The sequence below is a fragment of the Pleurodeles waltl genome, chromosome 9 (assembly GCF_031143425.1).
Source record: "Pleurodeles waltl isolate 20211129_DDA chromosome 9, aPleWal1.hap1.20221129, whole genome shotgun sequence".
NCBI lineage: Eukaryota > Metazoa > Chordata > Amphibia > Caudata > Salamandridae > Pleurodeles > Pleurodeles waltl.
Window position 1 is genome coordinate 40114612 of NC_090448.1, and position 24637 is coordinate 40139248.

The following is a 24637-nucleotide window of genomic DNA, read 5'->3' on the forward strand; positions in this document are numbered from 1 at the left end:
CTGCTGTCTCCAGCAGGCCACCATCCCTGTGAGTGCTGCGAATCGGAAGGGGTCGCAAATTGCAACCCACCTCATTAATATTAATGAGGTGGGTCTTTGCGACCCCCTTCCGATTCACAGATGGTGTCAGGGACACAATCCAGCATCCGATTTTGCAACTCTCAAATTGCGAGTCGCTCAGACTCGCAATTTGATAGTCGCAAAATCGGATTTTCCTACATCTAGCCCCAAGTCTTTTCTTTAATCTCTGAGCCTGTGCCTTCCTTAACATTTAGTGCTCCTAACCATAGCTGTAAGCACTGTGCTCTGTAAGTGCCTCAGCCTTTGTGCCATAGGCAAGTGTATCATCTGCTTCCAGCCCAGCCGTATGACCTTTACTTCCAGTTTAACCCAAGTCACTCTAAATTTATGACTTGGCCCAACCACAAGTCCCACTAATAAAATTTGTACATTCCATGCATTCTTTAGCACACTCTATTACCAGTCCGGGCTGTGCTCCCTGGGGGTGGCCTCCACTAAGGCCCTTAGTCTAGCCATATCCTCTCCCCATCAGAAAGGGTGGCCCACCCAAGGGGCACACCCTTAGGTGGGGGAACACTACATTCTTCCCCTTTGCAGACTGTAGTCTTCCCTGCCTTCCCCCATTTTCCTTACTTCTCCCACTGCTGAATCCCACAGCAGCCCCCCACTAACATATATCCTCTGCTCAGAGCAAGTGACAAATGTGACCAATACTCCCCAGTGAAAAGAGAATACTGTGTGTAATTCCACCAAGTAAAACTGTACCCTCATGGTGGGATAAGGGGATAAACTCGTAATTGCATGGTACTGGCCGGTGTTACGTCATGCTACTGGTTTTTATGGGTGCCAATTTACTATCCCCTGGTACTGTGCAACTCATAACCAGAGCATATATAGATAAGGTATGTAAAGAAATGGCTCCCTGTTGCAGTTACCCCCCCACTTTTTGCCTGATACTGATGCTGACTTGACTGAGAAGTGTGCTGGGACCCTGCTAACCAGGCCCCAGCACCAGTGTTCCTTCACCTAAAATGTACCATTGTATCCACAATTGGCACACCCTGGCATTCAGATAAGTCCCTTGTAACTGGTACTTCTAGTACCAAGGGCCCTGATGCCAAGGAAGGTCTCTAAGGGCTGCAGCATGTCTTATGCCACCCTAGAGACCCCTCACTCAGCACAGACACACTGCTTACAAGCCTGTGTGTGCTAGTGAGAACAAAATGAGTAAGTCGACATGGCACTCCCCTCAGGGTGCCATGCCAGCCTCTCACTGCCTATGCAGTATAGGTAAGACACCCCTCTAGCAGGCCTTACAGCCCTAAGGCAGGGTGCACTATACCATAGGTGAGGGTACCAGTACATGAGCACTGTGCCCCTACAGTGTCTAAACAAAACCTTAGACATTGTAAGTGCAGGGTAGCCATAAGAGTATATGGTCTGGGAGTTTGTCAAACACGAACTCCACAGCACCATAATGGCTACACTGAAAACTGGGAAGTTTGGTATCAAACTTCTCAGCACAATAAATGCACACTGATGCCAGTGTACATTTTATTGTAAAATACACCACCGAGGGCACCTTAGAGGTGCCCCCTGAAACTTAACCAACTATCCGTGTAGGCTGACTGGTTCCAGCAGCCTGCCACACTGGAGACATGTTGCTGGCCCCATGGGGAGAGTGCCTTTGTCACTCTGAGGCCAGTAACAAAGCCTGCACTGGGTGGAGATGCTAACACCTCCCCCAGGCAGGAGCTGTGACACCTGGCGGTGAGCCTCAAAGGCTCACCCCTTTGTCACAGCCCAGCAGGGCACTCCAGCTTAGTGGAGTTGCCCGCCCCCTCCGGCCACGGCCCCCACTTTTGGCGGCAAGGCTGGAGGGAACAAAGAAAGCAACAAGGAGGAGTCACTGGCCAGTCAGGACAGCCCCTAAGGTGTCCTGAGCTGAAGTGACTCTAACTTTTAGAAATCCTCCATCTTGCAGATGGAGGATTCCCCCAATAGGGTTAGGATTGTGACCCCCTCCCCTTGGGAGGAGGCACAAAGAGGGTGTACCCACCCTCAGGGCTAGTAGCCATTGGCTACTAACCCCCCAGACCTAAACACGCCCTTAAATTTAGTATTTAAGGGCTACCCTGAACCCTAGAAAATTAGATTCCTGCAACTACAAGAAGAAGGACTGCCTAGCTGAAAACCCCTGCAGAGGAAGACCAGAAGACGACTACTGCCTTGGCTCCAGAAACTCACCGGCCTGTCTCCTGCCTTCCAAAGATACTGCTCCAGCGACGCCTTCCAAAGGGACCAGCGACCTCGACATCCTCTGAGGACTGCCCCTGCTTCGAAAAGACAAGAAACTCCCGAGGACAGCGGACCTGCTCCAAGAAAGGCTGCAACTTTGTTTCCAGCAACTTTGAAAGAACCCTGCAAGCTCCCCGCAAGAAGCGTGAGACTTGCAACACTGCACCCGGCGACCCCGACTCGGCTGGTGGAGATCCGACACCTCAGGAGGGACCCCAGGACTACTCTGATACTGTGAGTACCAAAACCTGTCCCCCCTGAGCCCCCACAGCGCCGCCTGCAGAGGGAATCCCGAGGCTTCCCCTGACCGCGACTCTTTGAACCTAAAGTCCCGACGCCTGGGAGAGACCCTGCACCCGCAGCCCCCAGGACCTGAAGGACCGGACTTTCACTGGAGAAGTGACCCCCAGGAGTCCCTCTCCCTTGCCCAAGTGGAGGTTTCCCCGAGGAATCCCCCCCTTGCCTGCCTGCAGCGCTGAAGAGATCCCGAGATCTCTCATAGACTAACATTGAAAACCCGACGCTTGTTTCTACACTGCACCCGGCCGCCCCCGCGCTGCTGAGGGTGAAATTTCTGTGTGGACTTGTGTCCCCCCCGGTGCCCTACAAAACCCCCCTGGTCTGCCCTCCGAAGACGCGGGTACTTACCTGCAAGCAGACCGGAACCGGGGCACCCCCTTCTCTCCATTCTAGCCTATGTGTTTTGGGCACCACTTTGAACTCTGCACCTGACCGGCCCTGAGCTGCTGGTGTGGTGACTTTGGGGTTGCTCTGAACCCCCAACGGTGGGCTACCTTGGACCAATAACTAAGCCCTGTAAGTGTCTTACTTACCTGGTTAACCTAACAAAAACTTACCTCCCCTAGGAACTGTGAAAATTGCACTAAGTGTCCACTTTTAAAACAGCTATTTGTGAATAACTTGAAAAGTATACATGCAATTTTGATGATTTGAAGTTCCTAAAGTACTTACCTGCAATACCTTTCGGATGAGATATTACATGTAGAATTTGAACCTGTGGTTCTTAAAATAAACTAAGAAAAGATATTTTTCTATATAAAAACCTATTGGCTGGATTTGTCTCTGAGTGTGTGTACCTCATTTATTGTCTAGGTGTATGTACAACAAATGCTTAACACTACTCCTTGGATAAGCCTACTGCTCGACCACACTACCACAAAATAGAGCATTAGTATTATCTATTTTTACCACTATTTTACCTCTAAGGGGAACCCTTGGACTCTGTGCATGCTATTCCTTACTTTGAAATAGCACATACAGAGCCAACTTCCTACATTGGTGGATCAGCGGTGGGGTACAAGACTTTGCATTTGCTGGACTACTCAGCCAATACCTGATCACACGACAAATTCCAAAATTGTCATTAGAAATTCATTTTTGCAATTTGAAATTTTTCTAAATTCTTAAAAGTCCTGCTAGGGCCTTGTGTGTTAAGTCCCTGTTTAGCATTGTCTTTTAGAGTTTAAAAGTTTGTTAAAGGTTTGAAATTAGATTCTAGAAACAGTTTTAGATTCTTTAAAAAGTCTTCCAACTTTTAGCAAAATAATGTCTGATACAGAGATGAACGTGGTGGAACTCGACACCACACCTTACCTCCATCTTAAGATGAGGGAGCTAAGGTCTCTCTGTAATATAAAGAAAATAACCATTGGCTCCAGACCTACCAAAATTCAGCTCCAGGAGCTGTTGGCAGAGTTTGAAAAAGCCAACCCCTCTGAGGATGACTTCACAGAGGAAGAAATTAGTGACTTGGAGGGCAATTCCCCCCTTCCAGTCCTAAATAGGGAGACCAGGGCCTCTCAAGCCCTGTCTCCAAAAATGATAGTCAGAAATGTTGCTTCCCTCACAGGAGGGTCCAGCATTTCTGAAATCACTGAGGATGCTCTCAGTGAGGATGACCCCCTGTTAGCCAGGATGGTCAAAAGATTGGCTTTGGAAAAGCAGCTCCTAGCCATAGAAAGGGAAAGAAAAGAGATGGGCCTAGGTCCCATCAATGGTGGCAGCAACTTAAATAGGGTCAGAGATTCTCCTGACATCCTAAAAATCCCCAAAGGGATTGTAACAAAATATGAAGATGGTGATGACATCACCAGATGGTTCACAGCTTTTGAGAGGGATTGTGTAACCAGAAAAGTGAACAGATCTCACTGGGGTGCTCTCCTTTGGGAAATGTTCACTGGAAAGTGTAGGGATAGACTCCTCACACTCTCTGGAAAAGATGCAGAATCTTATGACCTCATGAAGGGTACCCTGATTGAGGGCTTTGGATTCTCCACTGAGGAGTATAGAATTAGGTTCAGGGGGGCTCAAAAATCCTCGAGCCAGACCTGGGTTGATTTTGTAGACTACTCAGTAAAAACACTAGATGGTTGGTTAACTGGAAATGAAGTGTGTGACTATGTTGGGCTTTATAATTTGTTTATGAAAGAACACATTTTAAGTAACTGCTTCAATGAAAAGTTGCATCAGTATCTGGTAGACCTAGGTCCAATTTCTCCCCAAGAATTGGGAAAGAAGGCAGACCACTGGGTCAAGACTAGGGTAACCAAAACTTCCACTGGGGGTGACCAAAAGAAAGGGGTTACAAAAACTCCCCAGGAGAAAGTGGGTAACACTAGAAACCAAGAAAAAGAGTCCTCTGTAGGCCCCCAAAAACCAGAACAGGTGGGTGGGCCCCAGGACACAACCCAAAACAAAGGTGGGTACCAGGGTAAGAACTGGGATGCCACTAAGGCATGGTGCCACAACTGTAAACAGTCTGGGCACCACACCAAGGACACTTCTTGTCCCAAAAACAAACCCCAGAACAAAATTCCTGGGGTAACCAGTGTAGCCATGGGAGATGACTCCTCAGATGAGGAGGTCTTCCTAGCCTTCAACTGGAAACAGGGCCCAACAGGTGAGTTGGAGATTCCAGAGGGAAGCAGACACTTCCACCACCTACTGGTGAATGGAATCCCAACCACTGCCTGAGAGACACTTGTGCCAGTCACACTATTGTGCATGACAGGCTGGTGCTCTCAAACCAGTACATCCCAGGTGAGACTGCCAGGGTTAGAGTTAGCCTAGACAGGGTCACTAAGAGGCCTGTGGCTTTAGTGCCCATAGAAGTGGGTGGCACTCTTAGCTGGAGAAGGGTAGTAGTCAGTACAGACCTCCCCCTTGATTGTCTCCTTGGAAATGACTACCCAGAGGTTAGTCAGAGCTCAAGAGAGGAACTGGTCCAGTGCCAGTCCTCTCCCAAGGATTCTGGAAGTCCTGCCTCTGCAGTAAATGCAAGCAGGCCCCAGAAGAAGAAGAAAAGAAAACAGAGTAGGAAGGGTGGACAACCTTTAGCCAAGGTTACAGCAAGCCAAGGAGATTCTGCTCCAGTAGGGGAGAACTCCAAAAATGGCCCTGATAAAGTCCAACCTGACCCACAAGAAGTCCTGGCTAGTCAGGCAACTGTTAAACCTGAGTGGGTGGCTCCTCAGCTAACAGAAGAAAGAGTGGAAGAAGGGTGTTTACTACAAGATGTGGTAACCCCCCACTCCAATACAGCAGACAGGCAACCTGAACCCAAAGAAGCCTGTAACTTAGCCCCTTCCCTTTTAGGTGAAGAGCTAAAGGTGTGGTTCTGGGCACTGACAGCTGTCAGTGGCCTCTGCTGGGTGTTAGCCTTTGTGGCTGCACTATCCTTGGCATGGTGGTCAGACCCCATGCCAAATAGCAAGTTAGGCCCCCTGACCCTGTTGGTCATGGTGGGGTTACTCCAGCTCTGGGTAACCTCTTTGGGTAAGCTAGGGATGACCCTGGCTAAGATAAGATTAGCAGAGGTGGATACCTCTAAACCCAAAATAAAAAGAATGGGTGGAGACATTGAAGAAGCAGACAAGAGGCAATTCAGACTAGGTCCTATCACTGTGGAAGTGGGTCAGTTCCCCAAAGGGAATGACCTGAACAGAAGTATGTAAGGCAGAGTAGGCCCTGCAACTAACCAGCCTATTTCTCCTACTCTTCCTCGCCTGACAGACTAGGAAGACTCTCCCAGCTTGGGCTGAGTCTCCTGGCCTGTGGGCTGGGGGGGGCTTGTGTAAAGAAATGGCTCCCTGTTGCAGTTACCCCCCCACTTTTTGCCTGATACTGATGCTGACTTGACTGAGAAGTGTGCTGGGACCCTGCTAACCAGGCCCCAGCACCAGTGTTCCTTCACCTAAAATGTACCATTGTATCCACAATTGGCACACCCTGGCATTCAGATAAGTCCCTTGTAACTGGTACTTCTAGTACCAAGGGCCCTGATGCCAAGGAAGGTCTCTAAGGGCTGCAGCATGTCTTATGCCACCCTAGAGACCCCTCACTCAGCACAGACACACTGCTTACAAGCCTGTGTGTGCTAGTGAGAACAAAATGAGTAAGTCGACATGGCACTCCCCTCAGGGTGCCATGCCAGCCTCTCACTGCCTATGCAGTATAGGTAAGACACCCCTCTAGCAGGCCTTACAGCCCTAAGGCAGGGTGCACTATACCATAGGTGAGGGTACCAGTACATGAGCACTGTGCCCCTACAGTGTCTAAACAAAACCTTAGACATTGTAAGTGCAGGGTAGCCATAAGAGTATATGGTCTGGGAGTTTGTCAAACACGAACTCCACAGCACCATAATGGCTACACTGAAAACTGGGAAGTTTGGTATCAAACTTCTCAGCACAATAAATGCACACTGATGCCAGTGTACATTTTATTGTAAAATACACCACCGAGGGCACCTTAGAGGTGCCCCCTGAAACTTAACCAACTATCCGTGTAGGCTGACTGGTTCCAGCAGCCTGCCACACTGGAGACATGTTGCTGGCCCCATGGGGAGAGTGCCTTTGTCACTCTGAGGCCAGTAACAAAGCCTGCACTGGGTGGAGATGCTAACACCTCCCCCAGGCAGGAGCTGTGACACCTGGCGGTGAGCCTCAAAGGCTCACCCCTTTGTCACAGCCCAGCAGGGCACTCCAGCTTAGTGGAGTTGCCCGCCCCCTCCGGCCACGGCCCCCACTTTTGGCGGCAAGGCTGGAGGGAACAAAGAAAGCAACAAGGAGGAGTCACTGGCCAGTCAGGACAGCCCCTAAGGTGTCCTGAGCTGAAGTGACTCTAACTTTTAGAAATCCTCCATCTTGCAGATGGAGGATTCCCCCAATAGGGTTAGGATTGTGACCCCCTCCCCTTGGGAGGAGGCACAAAGAGGGTGTACCCACCCTCAGGGCTAGTAGCCATTGGCTACTAACCCCCCAGACCTAAACACGCCCTTAAATTTAGTATTTAAGGGCTACCCTGAACCCTAGAAAATTAGATTCCTGCAACTACAAGAAGAAGGACTGCCTAGCTGAAAACCCCTGCAGAGGAAGACCAGAAGACGACTACTGCCTTGGCTCCAGAAACTCACCGGCCTGTCTCCTGCCTTCCAAAGATCCTGCTCCAGCGACGCCTTCCAAAGGGACCAGCGACCTCGACATCCTCTGAGGACTGCCCCTGCTTCGAAAAGACAAGAAACTCCCGAGGACAGCGGACCTGCTCCAAGAAAGGCTGCAACTTTGTTTCCAGCAACTTTGAAAGAACCCTGCAAGCTCCCCGCAAGAAGCGTGAGACTTGCAACACTGCACCCGGCGACCCCGACTCGGCTGGTGGAGATCCGACACCTCAGGAGGGACCCCAGGACTACTCTGATACTGTGAGTACCAAAACCTGTCCCCCCTGAGCCCCCACAGCGCCGCCTGCAGAGGGAATCCCGAGGCTTCCCCTGACCGCGACTCTTTGAACCTAATGTCCCGACGCCTGGGAGAGACCCTGCACCCGCAGCCCCCAGGACCTGAAGGACCGGACTTTCACTGGAGAAGTGACCCCCAGGAGTCCCTCTCCCTTGCCCAAGTGGAGGTTTCCCCGAGGAATCCCCCCCTTGCCTGCCTGCAGCGCTGAAGAGATCCCGAGATCTCTCATAGACTAACATTGAAAACCCGACGCTTGTTTCTACACTGCACCCGGCCGCCCCCGCGCTGCTGAGGGTGAAATTTCTGTGTGGACTTGTGTCCCCCCCGGTGCCCTACAAAACCCCCCTGGTCTGCCCTCCGAAGACGCGGGTACTTACCTGCAAGCAGACCGGAACCGGGGCACCCCCTTCTCTCCATTCTAGCCTATGTGTTTTGGGCACCACTTTGAACTCTGCACCTGACCGGCCCTGAGCTGCTGGTGTGGTGACTTTGGGGTTGCTCTGAACCCCCAACGGTGGGCTACCTTGGACCAAGAACTAAGCCCTGTAAGTGTCTTACTTACCTGGTTAACCTAACAAAAACTTACCTCCCCTAGGAACTGTGAAAATTGCACTGTGTCCACTTTTAAAACAGCTATTTGTGAATAACTTGAAAAGTATACATGCAATTTTGATGATTTGAAGTTCCTAAAGTACTTACCTGCAATACCTTTCGGATGAGATATTACATGTAGAATTTGAACCTGTGGTTCTTAAAATAAACTAAGAAAAGATATTTTTCTATATAAAAACCTATTGGCTGGATTTGTCTCTGAGTGTGTGTACCTCATTTATTGTCTAGGTGTATGTACAACAAATGCTTAACACTACTCCTTGGATAAGCCTACTGCTCGACCACACTACCACAAAATAGAGCATTAGTATTATCTATTTTTACCACTATTTTACCTCTAAGGGGAACCCTTGGACTCTGTGCATGCTATTCCTTACTTTGAAATAGCACATACAGAGCCAACTTCCTACAAGGTAAGACCGAGCATCCATGCAATAGATGTATTTTGTTCTTGATATTTGCCTCCCTCGATAAATGGCTTTGATGTTTAGGAAGCACACTTTTCAGATAGTTATATGCATGCATGGAGATGGCACATTAAGTGCCAGTTGAGGAAAGCTTGTCAGTGCCTTGAGTGCCAGACTGTTATCTGAGTGAACTTCCTTTTGTATGTTCATTCAGCCTTCTGTGTAGACCATTATGAGCAGGAAGGGTTTTAGTTTTTTCTTAAGCATGGCAAAGTCAAGCACAGTTTGATGGGAGGTCTGTGGTACCTGTCATGAGTAGGCCCCTGCGTGACCATTCATCTACCGCCTGCTTTTTGATGGATGTTCAAGTTTTTGAGGGCTCATTTGTGTCTTCATCACGGTTTCTGCTTCCCTGTTCCGTCTTGAAGGTAACAGGGGCTATGTTCACACCATGTTGATTACACCTTGTGAAAATGTGTGTTCACCTGAAGGCCAGTGAAAGATCTGTAGAGCATGCATGATGTCCTGCTGATGTGGCTTACACCAGAAAGACCTAGGTGGCCCAATTTAGAATGTGCTGCAAATGCTTCACAGTTTGTTGATACGTTGTGCTCCATAAAAAATCAAGTGCATCAGTACTATTTGGAAAAGTGTGGTGTTTCTTCCAAGGTTGATGGTCATTCATGGATACCTTTCAGCGGGCACCAGCCCAGTGGAGCCGATACTCAACATGTTTGTATCTTTCTTCTCAGAGTCAGGAATAGTGCAGACCCTCCGCACATTCATCGTGGGTCCGACAACAATTAGAGTGAACTGGAACATCATTCCTGAGGCCCGGGGCTACAGGCTGGAGTGGAGGAGGGCCACAGGTAAATGGAATCAAGCAAACCATTGTGTCCCTATTCTTTTGACACACTATGGATACCTTCCCTGTCAATGGTAGGTGCATTATTATCTTGGTCAAGACAGTCTTGATTCTGATGAGAAGCTCTCGATGTGGGGCTTCAGGGGTCTTGAGTGTGGTTTAGACTCTCGTGATATGTATTGCTCAGATGTGATCTTACGACAGGTAGTTCTGTCCACTACGGTAATCAAGCTATTGTTATAAATTGTACGTGCCCATTCAGAGTGGCACCCACTGAGTAAATTACATTGTGATATGCCTCAAACTAACAAACCTGCATAGAATCCTGTGAATAGTTTACCAAGCCAAGATCTATAAAATAAAATATTCTGCACTTCAATCAGTAGGGGGCCGTAAGTGCTGCCTTCATTAATGGGGCCAGAAATACATTTATCACAATAATGCTGTCAACAACGTGTTCATTTTCTTGACATGCACACTGCTTTTGATGAGAAATTGCAGACTGGAGCTAAGCTCATCGTCTTACTGTGCCCCAGCCTTATCTTTGGAGCTTCTAGTGAAATAAAGTTTTAAGGTGCCTTAACTCCTAGGATATCCAGGCATCATCACAAATCCCTGGCCTTGGCAGGACCAGAACAAAAAGTTGTTTAGACATTCTCTAAATCCCTCTTTACTCAAGGTCTTTCCTAACTCCAGTTGAGTATCAGTACACCACCTTGTCCCATTTATCTGCAGCTGCCTACAACTCAATGAAAAATTCTTGAAATTATTAGGGACCAGCAGAGCCTAATCACCGGACCTTAGCCACGGGACACGAAGTTTCAAACCTAAATGCCATTAATGTGAGCCTGTTTTATGGGTGCTTTTGTAGCTCATGACCAAGACTGGATATTGTACCTGCTGCGCAGTTTAGAATCTAGTGTAATCTACTGTGTTGGCCTGATATAGTCCCAACGTTGACTGCCAGAAATTGCCCTTGTAGTGGCTTTTGGATTTTGTGAAGCCTTCTCATGACCTTCTGGGTAGCTCCCATGAAAAGGGAGAATTAATAGTCCTGTCTAGCTCCAAGATGGCTCTATTTCTTTCTGATAAGTATTACCATAAGTTAACGTTATTGGTGATAGTTTATCCCCTGCAGCCCTCAAACCTACTGGTAGCAATTGAGCTTTACTAAAGTTGAAAGCTAAACAGGATAAGGTATTTACCATTTGAAGACTCTGCTCATTGAACTGGAAGGCATTTTGTTATTTTAGCCTCAACTTCCTTTTTTGGAGGTGGGACATCTTGGTATGGGACATCCTGGTATTCTCTAAGGTTATGAGTCAGTACAGGTATGTAGCATATCAACCTTCCCTTGCAATTCATTTTCATAGAGGAGTGGGCTTATTCTGTGCAGATCTAGACTGTTGTCTAATCCCATAGGACACCTGTAAGTCCCACCTCTTAAAGAGAAAGTCCCAGCAGGAGGAGCGTAGTGACCTCCAGATCTGAAATGGGAGGCTCTTTCATTGGAAGTACTTCCTCCACAAAGGTCAGCAAAAAAGTTATTTGGAGTCTAGGAGGCATTCCATAATCCAGCCACAAACTAAAAACAATTTCCCGTCAGAAGGTCTTCTCTGTTTACGTGTAATTGAAATACTCTTATGGCATTAGTGCTGTGCCAAGATGCACACTGCTCTCATTTCCGTCCAACAGATTTCTGTGTGTTTCCACTATGATCCTTCAGCTTTCACTGCCCTTTCTGTATTTTTTCTTTTGGCCATCATTGCACATTTTTGATTGCGTCAGACAGAGTGAATAGCAATAGGAAGGAAACAAACATTGAAGATGAGAATGGCTGAGAAGGTAAGGAAGGAAGAGGAAGTCTTGTCATTAGCATATTGAAAAATAGAGGTAACATTGTAACAAAACAGGAAACTAAATAGTGTGATTAAACAAAGAGAACAATCACAGATTTAATGAAAACCAGGGCCGAACTAATTATTGTGGAGGCAAAGAATGTTATTTGAATCAGGGTTGTGAACTATGTTTCATTATTATGATTTCTTTTTCTTAGGGTCAAAGACACCCCAAACTGTACAGATGTCCACTGATACTGACACATACGAAATCACTGGCCTGAGACCGGGTACAGAGTATAGGATCACTCTCTACACATTGTATGATGGGCGTGAGGTGGCAACACCTGCAACAATCTCTCCCACAGGTAAATTGCTCCAGATTGATAACAAATAACATTAGGGATGGGAGAACTGGAATAGGGCTGCAGTGGGATGCCTCCAGCAGCCAGCAGGGAGATGACTGTTTGCAAATCTCTGGAATCATCCTGGGACACCTTTTGAACAGCAGAGTATCAGAAAATGTGCCAATCTTCCAAAATGATTTTGATATTTTCAAATAATCTGTCACTGCAGTCTGTGGATGACCATTGATGATAACATTGATGATGGAAACAATGCAGGGCTGGGGGGACTCTGAGCATGTGGGAAATTATTGGCCTTCCTTATATTTGCGTAGAATTAGAGTGGCTATAGAGAAGGTGGGAGATTTCACTACAGGCTGTGCCACTGAATGGCAAGCAGAAGTGGTAAAGATTTCAGATAGATTGAGCCAAGCTTGTGTGTGGTCTCCCAGCGACATTACAGGTGGCCTGGTCCAATTGAACTGAATGAAGACCTAAAATCCACATTGGCCTTTCGTAGTCATTTATATGTGAAGAAATCTACTAATTCCTCGATTGGTCAGACTGCTGACACTTCTAATTAACAACACACATTACCAAGGCCAGGTTGCCTTTTCAGAGTGTGCGCTGGGGAGCAGGGGGATTAAGACAACAGTACTACTGCAGTGACTAGGCGCTTGATGTAGAGGCGACATCAGATGACAATGGAGACAAAAGACCCAATAACTGCAGAAAGAGGGTGGTGAAAGGACACCAGCTTGGGTGACCAAGCTTTTAGTTAGGCAGGGTATGGGCTAAATCTAATAAATATTTTTGAGTCAAGCACTGGCCACAGAGGTCAATGATGAGGGATCAGGAGTCACCATACAGTCACACGGGTTGGCTGTTTACCATTGGTTCAGCGAGTCAGACTTTCTACTCTCAAAGAGTGGTTGTAAGAAGCTACTCGTAAACTGTTCACTGCTGCAGTGAAGCTGCTTCATTTTGCCTCACACCCGGATAGCATTACTCAATCAATATCAATGCGCCATGGAAGTCTGAAAATGGAACTCTCAGCTACTACTCTTCACTTGGACCTCCAGAGTAGGGCTTCCCAGGCTTCACATCTAAGAGTGTTCTTTTTTAGGATATTCATTGGGTAAAATCCAGAATCAAGAACAGTACCTAGAAGCAAAAATATCTACCTCATGATTTCTTATTTATTCTACTTTTTATTGTTCATCAGTTACTCCAGTAAAGCAGGTTTTACCATTAATATCAAACCCACGATATTGGTGAAATAGCATTGTTTTTTTTTAATTTTCATCATGAGTCGTGATGGATCCGGGAAAAATTATAAAACAAAACGAAGCGCTTTGTCATTCAGAAGCCTCCGGGTGGGCCAAGTCCTGGAGGCTTTGCTTATCATAGTGCAGGGGGGCTCCCCCCCATCAGACCCGGCGACCGCCACCTCCGTGGGGCATTCTTTATTGTAATGCGGGGGCCCGGCCACCTCCACGGGGCTTTAAATTATTATGATGGGTGGGGGCCTCACGCACTTCCCCCGCGGCCCCAGGGACAATCACCTCCACAGGAAAAACTGAAAAAAATAGGGGGAGTCACTGATACCCTTGGGGATAGCCACCCCACCCCCCGCCCCCAGGCCAGCTCCTGCTATGTCCCGGGTTGGCCACCTCAGGGACATAGTGGTTTGCTGTGGCTTGGCAACAGCTTCACAACTGCCACCAAGCCTCAGAAAACACTCTGCTCCGATGAAGGGAGAGCTGTCAAACAGCTCTCCCTTCATCGGAGCAGAGATTTTCTTTCTCTGCCTGGCCATGGAAATGCAGGCAGGCACACAGAGGAAACTGCTCTCACTCTGTGACAGCAGTGCTGCCTCCTGCAGGAGGCGGGGAGCCAGCTGGGACTGTGGGGGCCTTCAGGCGCCCTCCACGGTCCCCAACATAGAGATGAATGTCACATGCCCGGGCCCCGGGGGATGGGGTCCCCGGGCCGAGTAAGGCCCTGGAGAGGGGACCATGTCCCACCCCCCCAAAAAAAGAATAATTAACATTTGTTTTTTTAAGTGAAAATACATATATATATATATGGTGCATGTATGTGGAGTTAGTAATAGTAAATATGTACTTCCCCATGTGCGCTTACTTTTAAATATTTTGTCCCTCGATATTCCTTCCTCAATATTCTTGTATCTCAATATTGTCTCAGTATTCAGTAGTACAACCAGTAAAGCTTGTAGAGACCAATAACCAGGAAAGCTTGTAGAGACCAATTACAGTTTTCTTCTCATTGATTCACCTAAAACCAACTGCAGCTGATCAGCAAGAATTTCCTTTTGGGTCCTCACCCGCCTTGTGTGATGGAAGAGACTTCTGTCTAGGACACCAGGGGCCTTGCTGAACCATTTGTCCCATAAACACACAATTCATACTCTCCCTGAGTCTCTTTTCCCCAGTTCCTGTTCTACTGTGTGTTCATTCAACAATTGTTCTTGCATTGGGGTCACAACTCTCTTTAGGACCCTATGTATGAGAGGAGGGTTTAAATGCCCCTACGTGCTGCACAAAACATTAACCCTTGCTTGTCCTTGCAGTGGGCTCTATCTCCAATCTGAGGCTCACTGAAATCGTGGGCAAGACAATTCGCCTCGCCTGGACAGGAGTGGCCGGAGCCGACCAGTACAAGATAGTGATCCGAAGTGCAGATGGTAAGTTTCTCTTTAAAAAGGCTTAACGGTGATCCTAAATTGTGTAATTTTTCCCCGAAAAGTAGAACATTTCCCAAAACATGGTCACCTACAGAGATGGAAATATTTTGATCATGAAGTCCTGATAGCAGTAGTGAAGGCACACTAATTTACTGAGTCCTGTGGTGAAATTCCAGAAACCCATAAGTAAAGTTTAGGTTACCCAAGAAAGGCCAGTTCAGGTTACTCAAGAGAGGCCCGGAAACACTGAAGCAGTGTTCACAAAATTCAGTAGTAAAGGTCACTTAAGCAGTGGTAATGTTCACAAAACCCAATAGTAAGTTTAATGCAAACCAGTCAAAATGTTCAAGCAACCCAGTATTAAAGTAAAGCTTCAGAGCCCTAGAAGGTTGCCAAATGGAAGAATTGAAAAAGAGCGGTCGGAGAAAGTCAGTGATAAAGTTCAGAAAAGCCAGTAGTAAAGGTATTAAAATTAATAACTAATAATAATAACAATAAAGGGCTAGATGGATCAAATGATTTTGCATTTGCAAACAGTGCGAATCGCAAAATTCCACCGTTTGCGAATGCAAAATCGCCTTTCATGGTTTATGAAAGGAATTCGCAGTGCAATTTTAAGGAATCGCAAAAATAGCGATTCCTTAAAATTGCGACTCCGAAAGTTTGGTAATTTCGGCCACATGGTGTACTCAAAGATTTCTTGGTCAAGATTAGGGATTTGCTGGATGCTACAGTGGTGAGATGATGTGAATCTTAGCTTTGTCAACAATATTTCCTAATGGTATTAGTTTGCTGTGGATCATAAGAAAGTTATGAAATGTCTATTGGTTTTCTTTCTTTCACTGTTAAATTTTGTAGGGAACAGGATGGAGAGTGAGTCAAGCTCCACTTTTCTTTTTGCTTGCTGTCGGAGTGAGTTCCTATGCATAAGTGTATTATTATACAAATGCATATGTGCATCTTTTCAAATAAATAATCAATTAGACATATAGCTGTAGTTATATTTTTATATGAAGAATGATTGGAGGCTGCTCAAGCCTCTTGGGGCATATCCTGGTTGTCGCTTCATTTTCTTTCTTGATTAATGTACTTTAAGTCAGATGTCCATGAGGAACTGCTACAAACCCTAGGTGCAGTAACTATGCTGATTTGACTTATCGTGACCCTGATGATACCCAGGGATAGCTACTAAGATTTTTGAGCAGGTGGACCTGAGAAATGCTACAGCAAAAGTGTGATGGAATCATGCATTGACCAAATGTTTGAATATTCTACCAGAAGGCCACTGTAAAACATGTGATTGGATCTTTTTTAGGATATCGTGATTTGGACTTTGGGGTTCTCATTTCTATGAGTAATACATTTATATGGACTGGAAACCTGTAATGAATTATATGATTTAACTTTTCTTTAGCGTGTGCCTTTAATGCTGATACAAGGAGAAGCAGGTCCAGCCTTTCAGCTGTCCACAAAGGTCACGGACAGCAGGTCCAGTCATCTTTTGTAAAATGTTCTAAGAGCTGGGGTTGGTGTGCTACTTTTGTTCAAATAGGTACGAGTGGGTGGAGGCGACTCCTGAGCACCGCAACATCACACGTGGGTCCCGTGCTCACTGTGCCACTGGATTCAAGCTAGCCTGGCTGATGAAGGATGATACCCTGAAACTGGTCCCAGGATGCCTGTTTCCGGTCCAGGGAGGACCTGGCTTGGCAGTTCAGGCTGGACTGTTCCAATGAGGAACAGGGTCAAGACTGATTTGCATATGGCTGGGTCCAAACTGGGGTGGCATGGTGAGCAAAAGAACAATGGATTAAACCCAGATCTGTGACTGGGGGTGAGTGTTTGCATTGTTCAGCACTCCGCCCATCATCCGTTTGTGTTGATAAAGTTGCCCTAAGTGGGAAGGGTATGCCCAGACGTGGGTCCAGTGCTCACTGTGCCACTAGATTCAAGCTAGCCTGGCTGATGAAGGGTGATACTCTGAAACCGGTCCCAGGATGCTTGTTTCTGGTCAAGGGAGGACCTGGCTTGGCAGTTCGGGCTGGACTGTTCCCATGAGGAACAGGGTCAAGACTGATTTGCATATGGCTGGGTCCAACCTGGGGTGGCATGGTGAGCAAAAGAACATGGATTAAACCCAGATCTGTGACTGAGGGTGAGTGTTTGCATTGTTCAGCGCTCTGTCCATCATCCGTTTGTGTTGACACCTGAACACCTCCACCCACTTTTCCCAGGGCGCACCTTCCCACTTTTCCAGCACCTCCAGTGTACCTTATTGCCACATATCCTGCAGTAAACGTTTCTCAGGTAAATCCCACATTGCAGAATACTCCTGTGCCTAGAGGGAGCTTGCAGCACACCCAGGGGTGTGGGTAGGGTAATGAACAGTCCCATCCAACTCAACCACTCCAAACATGTTTTTTTTCTTCACTTAGACAAGCCAAGAGAGTTAAAGTATATCTTGTGGTCAAAATGACCCTGTTCGTTAGGCTTCCCTTATAAACTATAATGGCACAGGCACCCCCCGGTCTCCTTTAAGTCCTTTAAGTTAGTGATGTACCCAGACCCTGCTTAACTGCTCTTCTAGGCTTAAAGAAACTCCACAGCACCTATTTAGAGAAAATATGTTTTGAGGGGTCAGTCACTGCAGGAACTTGCTTAAACTATCTTTTTACATGTTCTACGCTTGAATAATAAATACCCTACCTTGTAGGCTGCAAGATCTACTGAGAGATGGTTCACTTAATATTTAAAAAGTAGGTTTCGTACCTGTTAAAATGGGATATCTACAAGGCCTGTCTGCTGGTTTAAAGTGGTAGCAGTCTGGCTACACTTATAAGCCTGAAGTTATGTTTTACTTGCCAACCTAGTGGGTGGCCCAATAAGTGCTGCAGCCCACACTTGACATTTAGCTTCGATGCTGTTGGTGTATTTTCGTCAACATAGACTAGGGCCTTACAGGAAAAGTAGATGTGTCATATGGGAGTTAGCCATTTTCACTATGTTTTAGGTTTTATGGGTCAGACTGCATATACTTCGGATGGGACATCAGTATCCTAGTGCAAATAGTTAAAAAACCAGCAGCACTAGTCGACAAAAAAGTAGGGTGACCATTCAAAAAGAGGCTTTTTTAAAACAATTTTGATCATTCAAAGTTATATAAACGCAAAAATAATGAGAGAAAGAATTATTATAATTTGTAACTCTAAGAACTCCAGTTACAAATTGGCAAAATAAATACGGCTTCTCATACGTACTGTGCCCAGCAGTAATACTTCCATCATTTCTTGGGAACCAATTCTAAAGAATGGACCAGAAAGTTGTGTCATGTGATATTACCACCATGATTACCATGCAGGAAAATTTACCCCAAATAATATTCAGTAGAACCTTGTCTGTGCATTGTAAGTTTCTGTGTTGGCAGAATGCATTATTGCTATTTTTGGATTGTGCCAATTCCCATCGCAGAGGTAAAACACTGTACCCGTTTCCATGACTTTAGAACAATTCGCTACTACATGTACTAAATAGTTCTGTGGCATTGTTTTTTATGTATAGGTATATGGAATGAAACCACCTGCACAATGTTTACAAACTATGCCTCAGTGATCCAAAAAGACAATAATGGCCCTCATTACAACCCTGGCGGTCAAAGACCGCCAGGGCTGTTTTGGAGGTTGCACCGCCAACAGGCTGGCTGTGCAAACTCGGGTGTTAACGACCGCAGCGGAAGCGCCGCAGTCGCACCGCCGGGACCGGCGGTTTTCCGCCACAGTGGTCCCGGCGTATTTAATCCGCTGCCCAGGGGATTACGAGTCCCCTTCCCGCGCGCCTTTTCATGGCGGCAGGAACCGCCATGGAAAGGCTGGCAGAAAGGGGAGTCGCGGGCCCCTTTGGCATGGGCAGTGCAGGGTCCCCCTGGCACAGCCCCACAAAGCTTTTCACTGTCTGCACAGCAGACAGTGAAAAGCACGACAGGTGCAACTGCACCCGTCGCACGGCCGCAACACCGCCGGCTCCATTTGGAGCCGGCTCCCATGTTGCAGCCCACATCCCCGCTGGGCTGGTGGGTGGAAACTCTGTTTCCGCCCGCCGGCTCAGCAGGGATGTCATAATGGGCACCGCGGAAGTGCGGCCGCATTGGCGGCCGCACAGCGGTTACAACTGGGCGGGTGGCGGTTGCCCAATATGCCCATGGAAGTGTACCACCTTCAAAATTATTTCCACAAATATAAATTTGATATGTTTTGACATCTAAATTATTATTTTCAAAATTTTAAAATGAAGGGTGCATCATGTGATTGCAATAATCACATTAAGTGAGCCATAGAATATTGTTAATGCAGTTATGCCAGGAAAATGGCCATCAGATTTACGCCAAAGCTATGGGTGATCCATGAATTAAGCAAAGTGTATGTATCTAAGATCACTTTAGTTGAGACAGCAAACCACAGCTGCCTCCCAAATGCCAGTGTTGGCCTTATTTTACCTGAGTAAGCGTTTACCAATGACCTAATGATCCACCACATATTTTGGACTCAGTCTCAAACGCCCTTTGGACAGAGCTGTTGAAACAAACCTATTTTTTCTGAAGTGAGTTTTCTGTTGAAGATAATACCAAGATATTTTATTTGTTCATTTATTGATATAAATCCTTCATTAGGTCACAAATTCATAAGGTTTTTATCCAAATGAATTTCCAAGTGGTTTGCTTCCTCATAATCAACTTTCTAATCTGTTTTCTAAATTAATGCAAATTACATAGATTGTCAACAGTTTAAAAGTAAATGTTTCTCATCAGATGTTTGAAACTAAAGACATTTCAAACTAAGGCCCATATTTATACTTTTTTAGCGCCGCATTTGTGTCGTTTTCTGACGCAAAATCGGCGCTAACTTACAAAATACAATTGTATTTTGTAAGTTTGAACTGCTAAATATGGGCCTTAGAGTTTTAATCCAATTACTTAAATTCCATGATATAGTTCAGATACTATAAAAGTATTGCTCATTACACAAAAAAGCCCCAGCAAGGAGAACTGGTTAAGGGTCTAAAATGTAACCTTTATTTTAAAAGGATTGACACAAGCATTGATGTGTTGAAGACACATAAGCCCTCACTACGACTTCGGCGGTCTTGCAAAAAGACCGCCGAAGCCGCAGGCGCCACAATTCTGCCAGTGCTGGCGGTATTGGTGGCACCCTATTTTAACATTTCTGCTGGGCCAGCGGACGGAAACAGCGTTAAAGTCAACTCAACAATGCAGCCGGCTCATAATAGAGCTGGCGGCAATGTTGATGTGCAGCGGGTGCAGCAGCACCTGTCGCGCATTTCACTGCCCGAAATACGCAGTGGGACTGTGCCTGGGGGCCCATGCACTGCCCATGCCAAGTGCCCCCAGGGGCACTCCAAGTCCCCCTTACCGCCAGCCTTTCCATGGCGGTGTTTACCACCATGGACAGGCTGGCGGTTGGGGACTCATAATCCCCAGGGCAGCGCTGCCCTGGGGAATATAACCGCCTGGCAGAAGCCTGGCGGCATGTAGGAGGGGCCAGCTGTATGGCCAGCCTGTTGGCGGTGTTACCGCCAGTGTACCGCCGGCTGCCAGGGTCGTAATGACCCCCATAATGTTAATTAACAAATTGTGAATTAAATTGGAGAAGGCACACTTTCATTGACATGTTTTCTACTCGGATCAGTGAGGCATATAGGATATAATGGGATTTATATTTCAGCAGGCACAATATACGTCACCGTTTGACGGAGTAACCCATCCGCCGAGACCTAAATCAGGTCCGCAGTTATGGTTTCAAATAACATAAATGTGACAGAATATGTACTAGGGCACATTCGGTCATGGAATAGAAGTGCACGTGCATGTGATCTGCACATTATGCTAATCAGAAATATACAAAATGCAGTCAGCCTGAGCTCATGTTATAAACAAAAGGCTGGGGTAAAGGGTTAGTTCAGCAGGACATGACATCTGTGGGTAATTTTCAGAAGCTGGGGTCAGTAAAACAGTACATTGGTTTGCAGGCAGAATTCAGAATGTCAGTGACCTCTGCAGTCACAATCTTATGCTAAGACACTATTTGCCGTGTCCTTGAGAAGAAGGATGAGTGAAGTTTAATTAAGTTATATTCCATCCTAAATGGGAGGTCTTCGCCTCGGTCTTATTTTGTCTGTTCTTTGCAGGTACCTACGAGAGGACAAGGCGGATCCCAGGAACACAAAACACCATTGAAATTGATGACTTGAGTGAGGACATAACCTACACCCTGCGTGTCTCTGCTCTGGCTGGACGGAGTGAAGGCATTGCTGTTCCTCTTACAGTCCGCATAGGTAAGGACTGCATGGCAACCAGAAAATTATTATTACAACAGTTTAAATGTCAGTTACTGAATTTCACTGAGGAAGAAGACATCTGGACACCTTAAGTCAATGGCCTTTCTTTTAAACAATGAGTGTGTGAATGAGTTACTGGGTTAGACTCGGACAGTCTACTATTTAGTGAGTTAATAACTACTTTAGATAATCACTTATCGAGTGAATGAGTTAGCTAATCACTCATTTAGTGAGTCAGTTAGCTAAACAGTGAGGGCCCAATTCACAAAGGTAACTTACACTTTTGTGTAAATTCACTATTTTTCAGATTTTCACAAACTCTGAGTTAATAGTAAGTTTACGACTGGTGAGACTCTGCAATCAGGCCAGAGAACTCCACACATAAACAGATAGGACTGTCCTTTCTTATATCAATTTATAAGTAAGTCACTGAATTAATTCACATTTGAATTAATCAGTCAGCCAGTTACATCGAAGAGTTCCCTTGGTCGAACCCTGGAAGACTGGACAAGATACATCCTCCCTTTACAAATTGTCTTTTCTAGAGGGTGGTGGGAAGGTACTGGGCATTGAGCAGTGGAACAGCTGTATTTTGTTCCATCCTGTGCGTGAACTTCAATCTTTGGTTTTCTGTGCATTCATGTGTTGCAGTATTTTGTGGTTCCTCAAGTTTTAAGTATCAGTTGATTTTAATTTGTGTTGTATATTTTAGTTTTGTATTTTTGCACAAAAAACTTGTAAGCAAAACTGAGAATTAACCAATGAACCAGTCATTAATTCAGTAAAGAGTGGCTGAGCCATTCTGTTAGTCAGTCAGTCTGTGATTCAGTTAGTGGGAAAGAGATTCTGTCAGTCAACGAGATACTCATTCTATCGGTCACTAGTTTGGCCATTCAGTGAGTAATTGGAAAAGTCAGCAGCACAGTGAGCGAGTGAGTAAGCCAGTCAGCCAGTACGTATAGACAGAGAGAGCAAAATCACCAGGGATTCTTTTGATGAAGTAATGGATCACTTAATGAGTAAGTGAAAGAGTGAACCACAATGTTATTCTGAGAGAAATTCATTCAGTAAATGAGTGTGTTTGTCAACCAATAAATAAGTTGGCAAGCCATTCAGTCAGTGTACCTGTGAGTGAATGAGGTATTTGGTCAACAAACCATTCTAGGAGTGAGACAGTCAGCACATCAATCAATTTCTCAGTCACTCATTCACTCAGTCACATTCAGTGAGTGAGTGACTGAGTGACCACTTCAGTGAAGAATTTGGGTATCTTCCTGTGAAAACCAAACTGCTCTTAGAAATCCTGTTGAAGAGATACACTAGAACAAATTACCATGAAGCCTTTATAAAGCAAATGTAAACCGAAAGATGGTCTGGAACAGGATTTAATTAGAGTTTACAAAACCATATTGAATTGTTCTTGTACTGAAGAATTTGTGGGAGATTTTTCTAAAGATGGTAACTCAGTGCAACTTATTTTCTCACTTTGCTGAGATGATGTTATGCTACACAATTTGTAAACAGAGCAGTAGTCACTCATTACCTGTCCACTTGGTACTTAATGTGGCAAACATTGGTTTTTAATCGTGGGAGGTTCCAACTGAAGGTTCATTATGAGGTGAAGACCTTGGCCTGAATGATGTCTGTTGTTTTTCGGAGGAAGAGTGTTTTCAGAATGAAGGGTCTCTATGTCGTGGAGATGGTTAGACCTTTCTCTGGCCTGAAAGAAAAATGTGGATGATGTGGATTGAGGGGTGGGTATTTTCCCATCAAAGGATCTTTGAGGGGGAGATCATTATACCAGCCTCAGACCTTAAAGGTTGTGGAAGTTGTTGTTCAGAGGTAGGGTTTTTTCCCATCCAAGAGTCTATATGAGGTGAAAGGTCATTAGGCGATCATCAGGACTAAATGGTTGTGGGTGATGCTGTTTGGAGGCTGGGTGTTTGTATATATATATATATATATATATTCGCCACTAGGTAGCTATAGTTAGGACCTAGTTTCTATATAAAAAGCGTTTTTTTACTTGTCTATAACTTTGGTGCCGCTAGATGAATCTTCGCGAAACTTTCCAAACAAATTTGCTAGTCACTTCAGCTGCTGTTTGGAAAGTTTCGTGGTGTTCCGTTCGGTGGGGCCGAGAAAAAGGAGGGGGTCCCAAACACTTTTTCCCCATTCATTTTTCAATAGGGATTTTGAACAGCGCTAGTGCCAAAACTGCTGTTTCACCAAATTTGGCAGAAAGGTAGGTGCTGGTCCAGAAAGCGACCTTTTTTTTGTTTTGGTGTAAATCTGTTCATTAGTTTTAGAGAAATTAAAGAAAATCCAACTTTTTATATTTAGGGGCGTGAAGGATTTGCGACTCCTCCCAATCTCGTGCTGAGATCTGATTGGCTGACAACACTTCAACAACAAAGCCATTTAAGTGTTGTCAGCTATCTTGGAATTCGGCTGAAGCTGAGTCCCACAAAAAATAATAATAAATACAAAAGGGCCCAAGTACGAACACCCTGACTCCTTAGCTCTGGGGTCCCAAACGGGCTCCCCCACCCCCCACAGCTAAAAAGCATTTTTTTTAAACTTTTGCTGCAAAATCATGATGGAGCAGCAAATCTGCGGTAAAGATAAAAAAAAAAAAAACGAACGTGGTTTTTAACTAAGCCCCCGGGTGGGCCAGGTCCCGGGGGCACTTTTTCTTTTTAATAGGAAGGACGAATTGTAAAATATGAGTGGGGGGGCTGCGTGGCTCCCCCGCACCCTGGGGACCACTACCACCCAGAGCAAACATGCTTTCAAAAAGTGGGGGAGGCCTGATGGCCTCCCCCACTCCCCAGGGACCACCACCCCCAGGGCAAAAATGCTTTGGTATCGTGGGGGAGGCTCGATGGCCTCCCCCACAGCCCCAGGGACCACAATCTCCCTGGGGCCATACTGAAATATGAGTGGGGGCCACGCAGCCCTCCCACACCCCGGGGATCACCTCCCCCCGGGACATTTGAGAAATTGGGTGCGGACGGGGCTGCTTGGGCCCCGCTCATATTTCTGTATAGCTGCAGGACCACCACCGCTGGGGCATTTGAGAAATTGGGTATGTGCCGGGTGCTTGGGCCCCCCCTACAGCTCCGGAGATCACCACCTGACAGGGGCAATAATAAAAATGGGGGTCCGTTTCAGACCTACTTTAGCCCTGGGGATCACCACCTCCCTAGGACTATGATAGTTGGAGGGGGCCGCCCCCCCCCCTAAAGAGCCACTGATGGCCCTGGGGACCACCACCCCCCAGGGCCGGCTCCTGCTATGTCCGGGGTGCCCACCCTCGGGACATAGCTGTTTGCTGTGGCTTGGCTGCAAAACCACAGGAAACCCTTTGCTTTTTGACAGCGGGACCTGTCAAACAAGTCCTGCTGTCAAAAACCGAAGCTTTCATCTCTGTCCCCTGCA

At 46.3% G+C, this 24637-nt stretch overlaps 1 protein-coding gene across 1 annotated transcript in view; it reads left to right on the forward strand.

The window, feature by feature from the left end:
- The window catches only part of COL7A1 (collagen type VII alpha 1 chain), a 618941-nt gene that overhangs the window by 231669 nt on the left and 362635 nt on the right, over positions 1-24637 (forward strand). Inside the window, exons 13-16 of the mRNA XM_069207404.1 lie at positions 9847-9963; positions 12016-12165; positions 14735-14848; positions 21047-21193. Of these exons, the coding sequence (XP_069063505.1) occupies positions 9847-9963; positions 12016-12165; positions 14735-14848; positions 21047-21193 (528 nt within the window). The remainder of the gene's footprint in view (positions 1-9846; positions 9964-12015; positions 12166-14734; positions 14849-21046; positions 21194-24637) is intronic.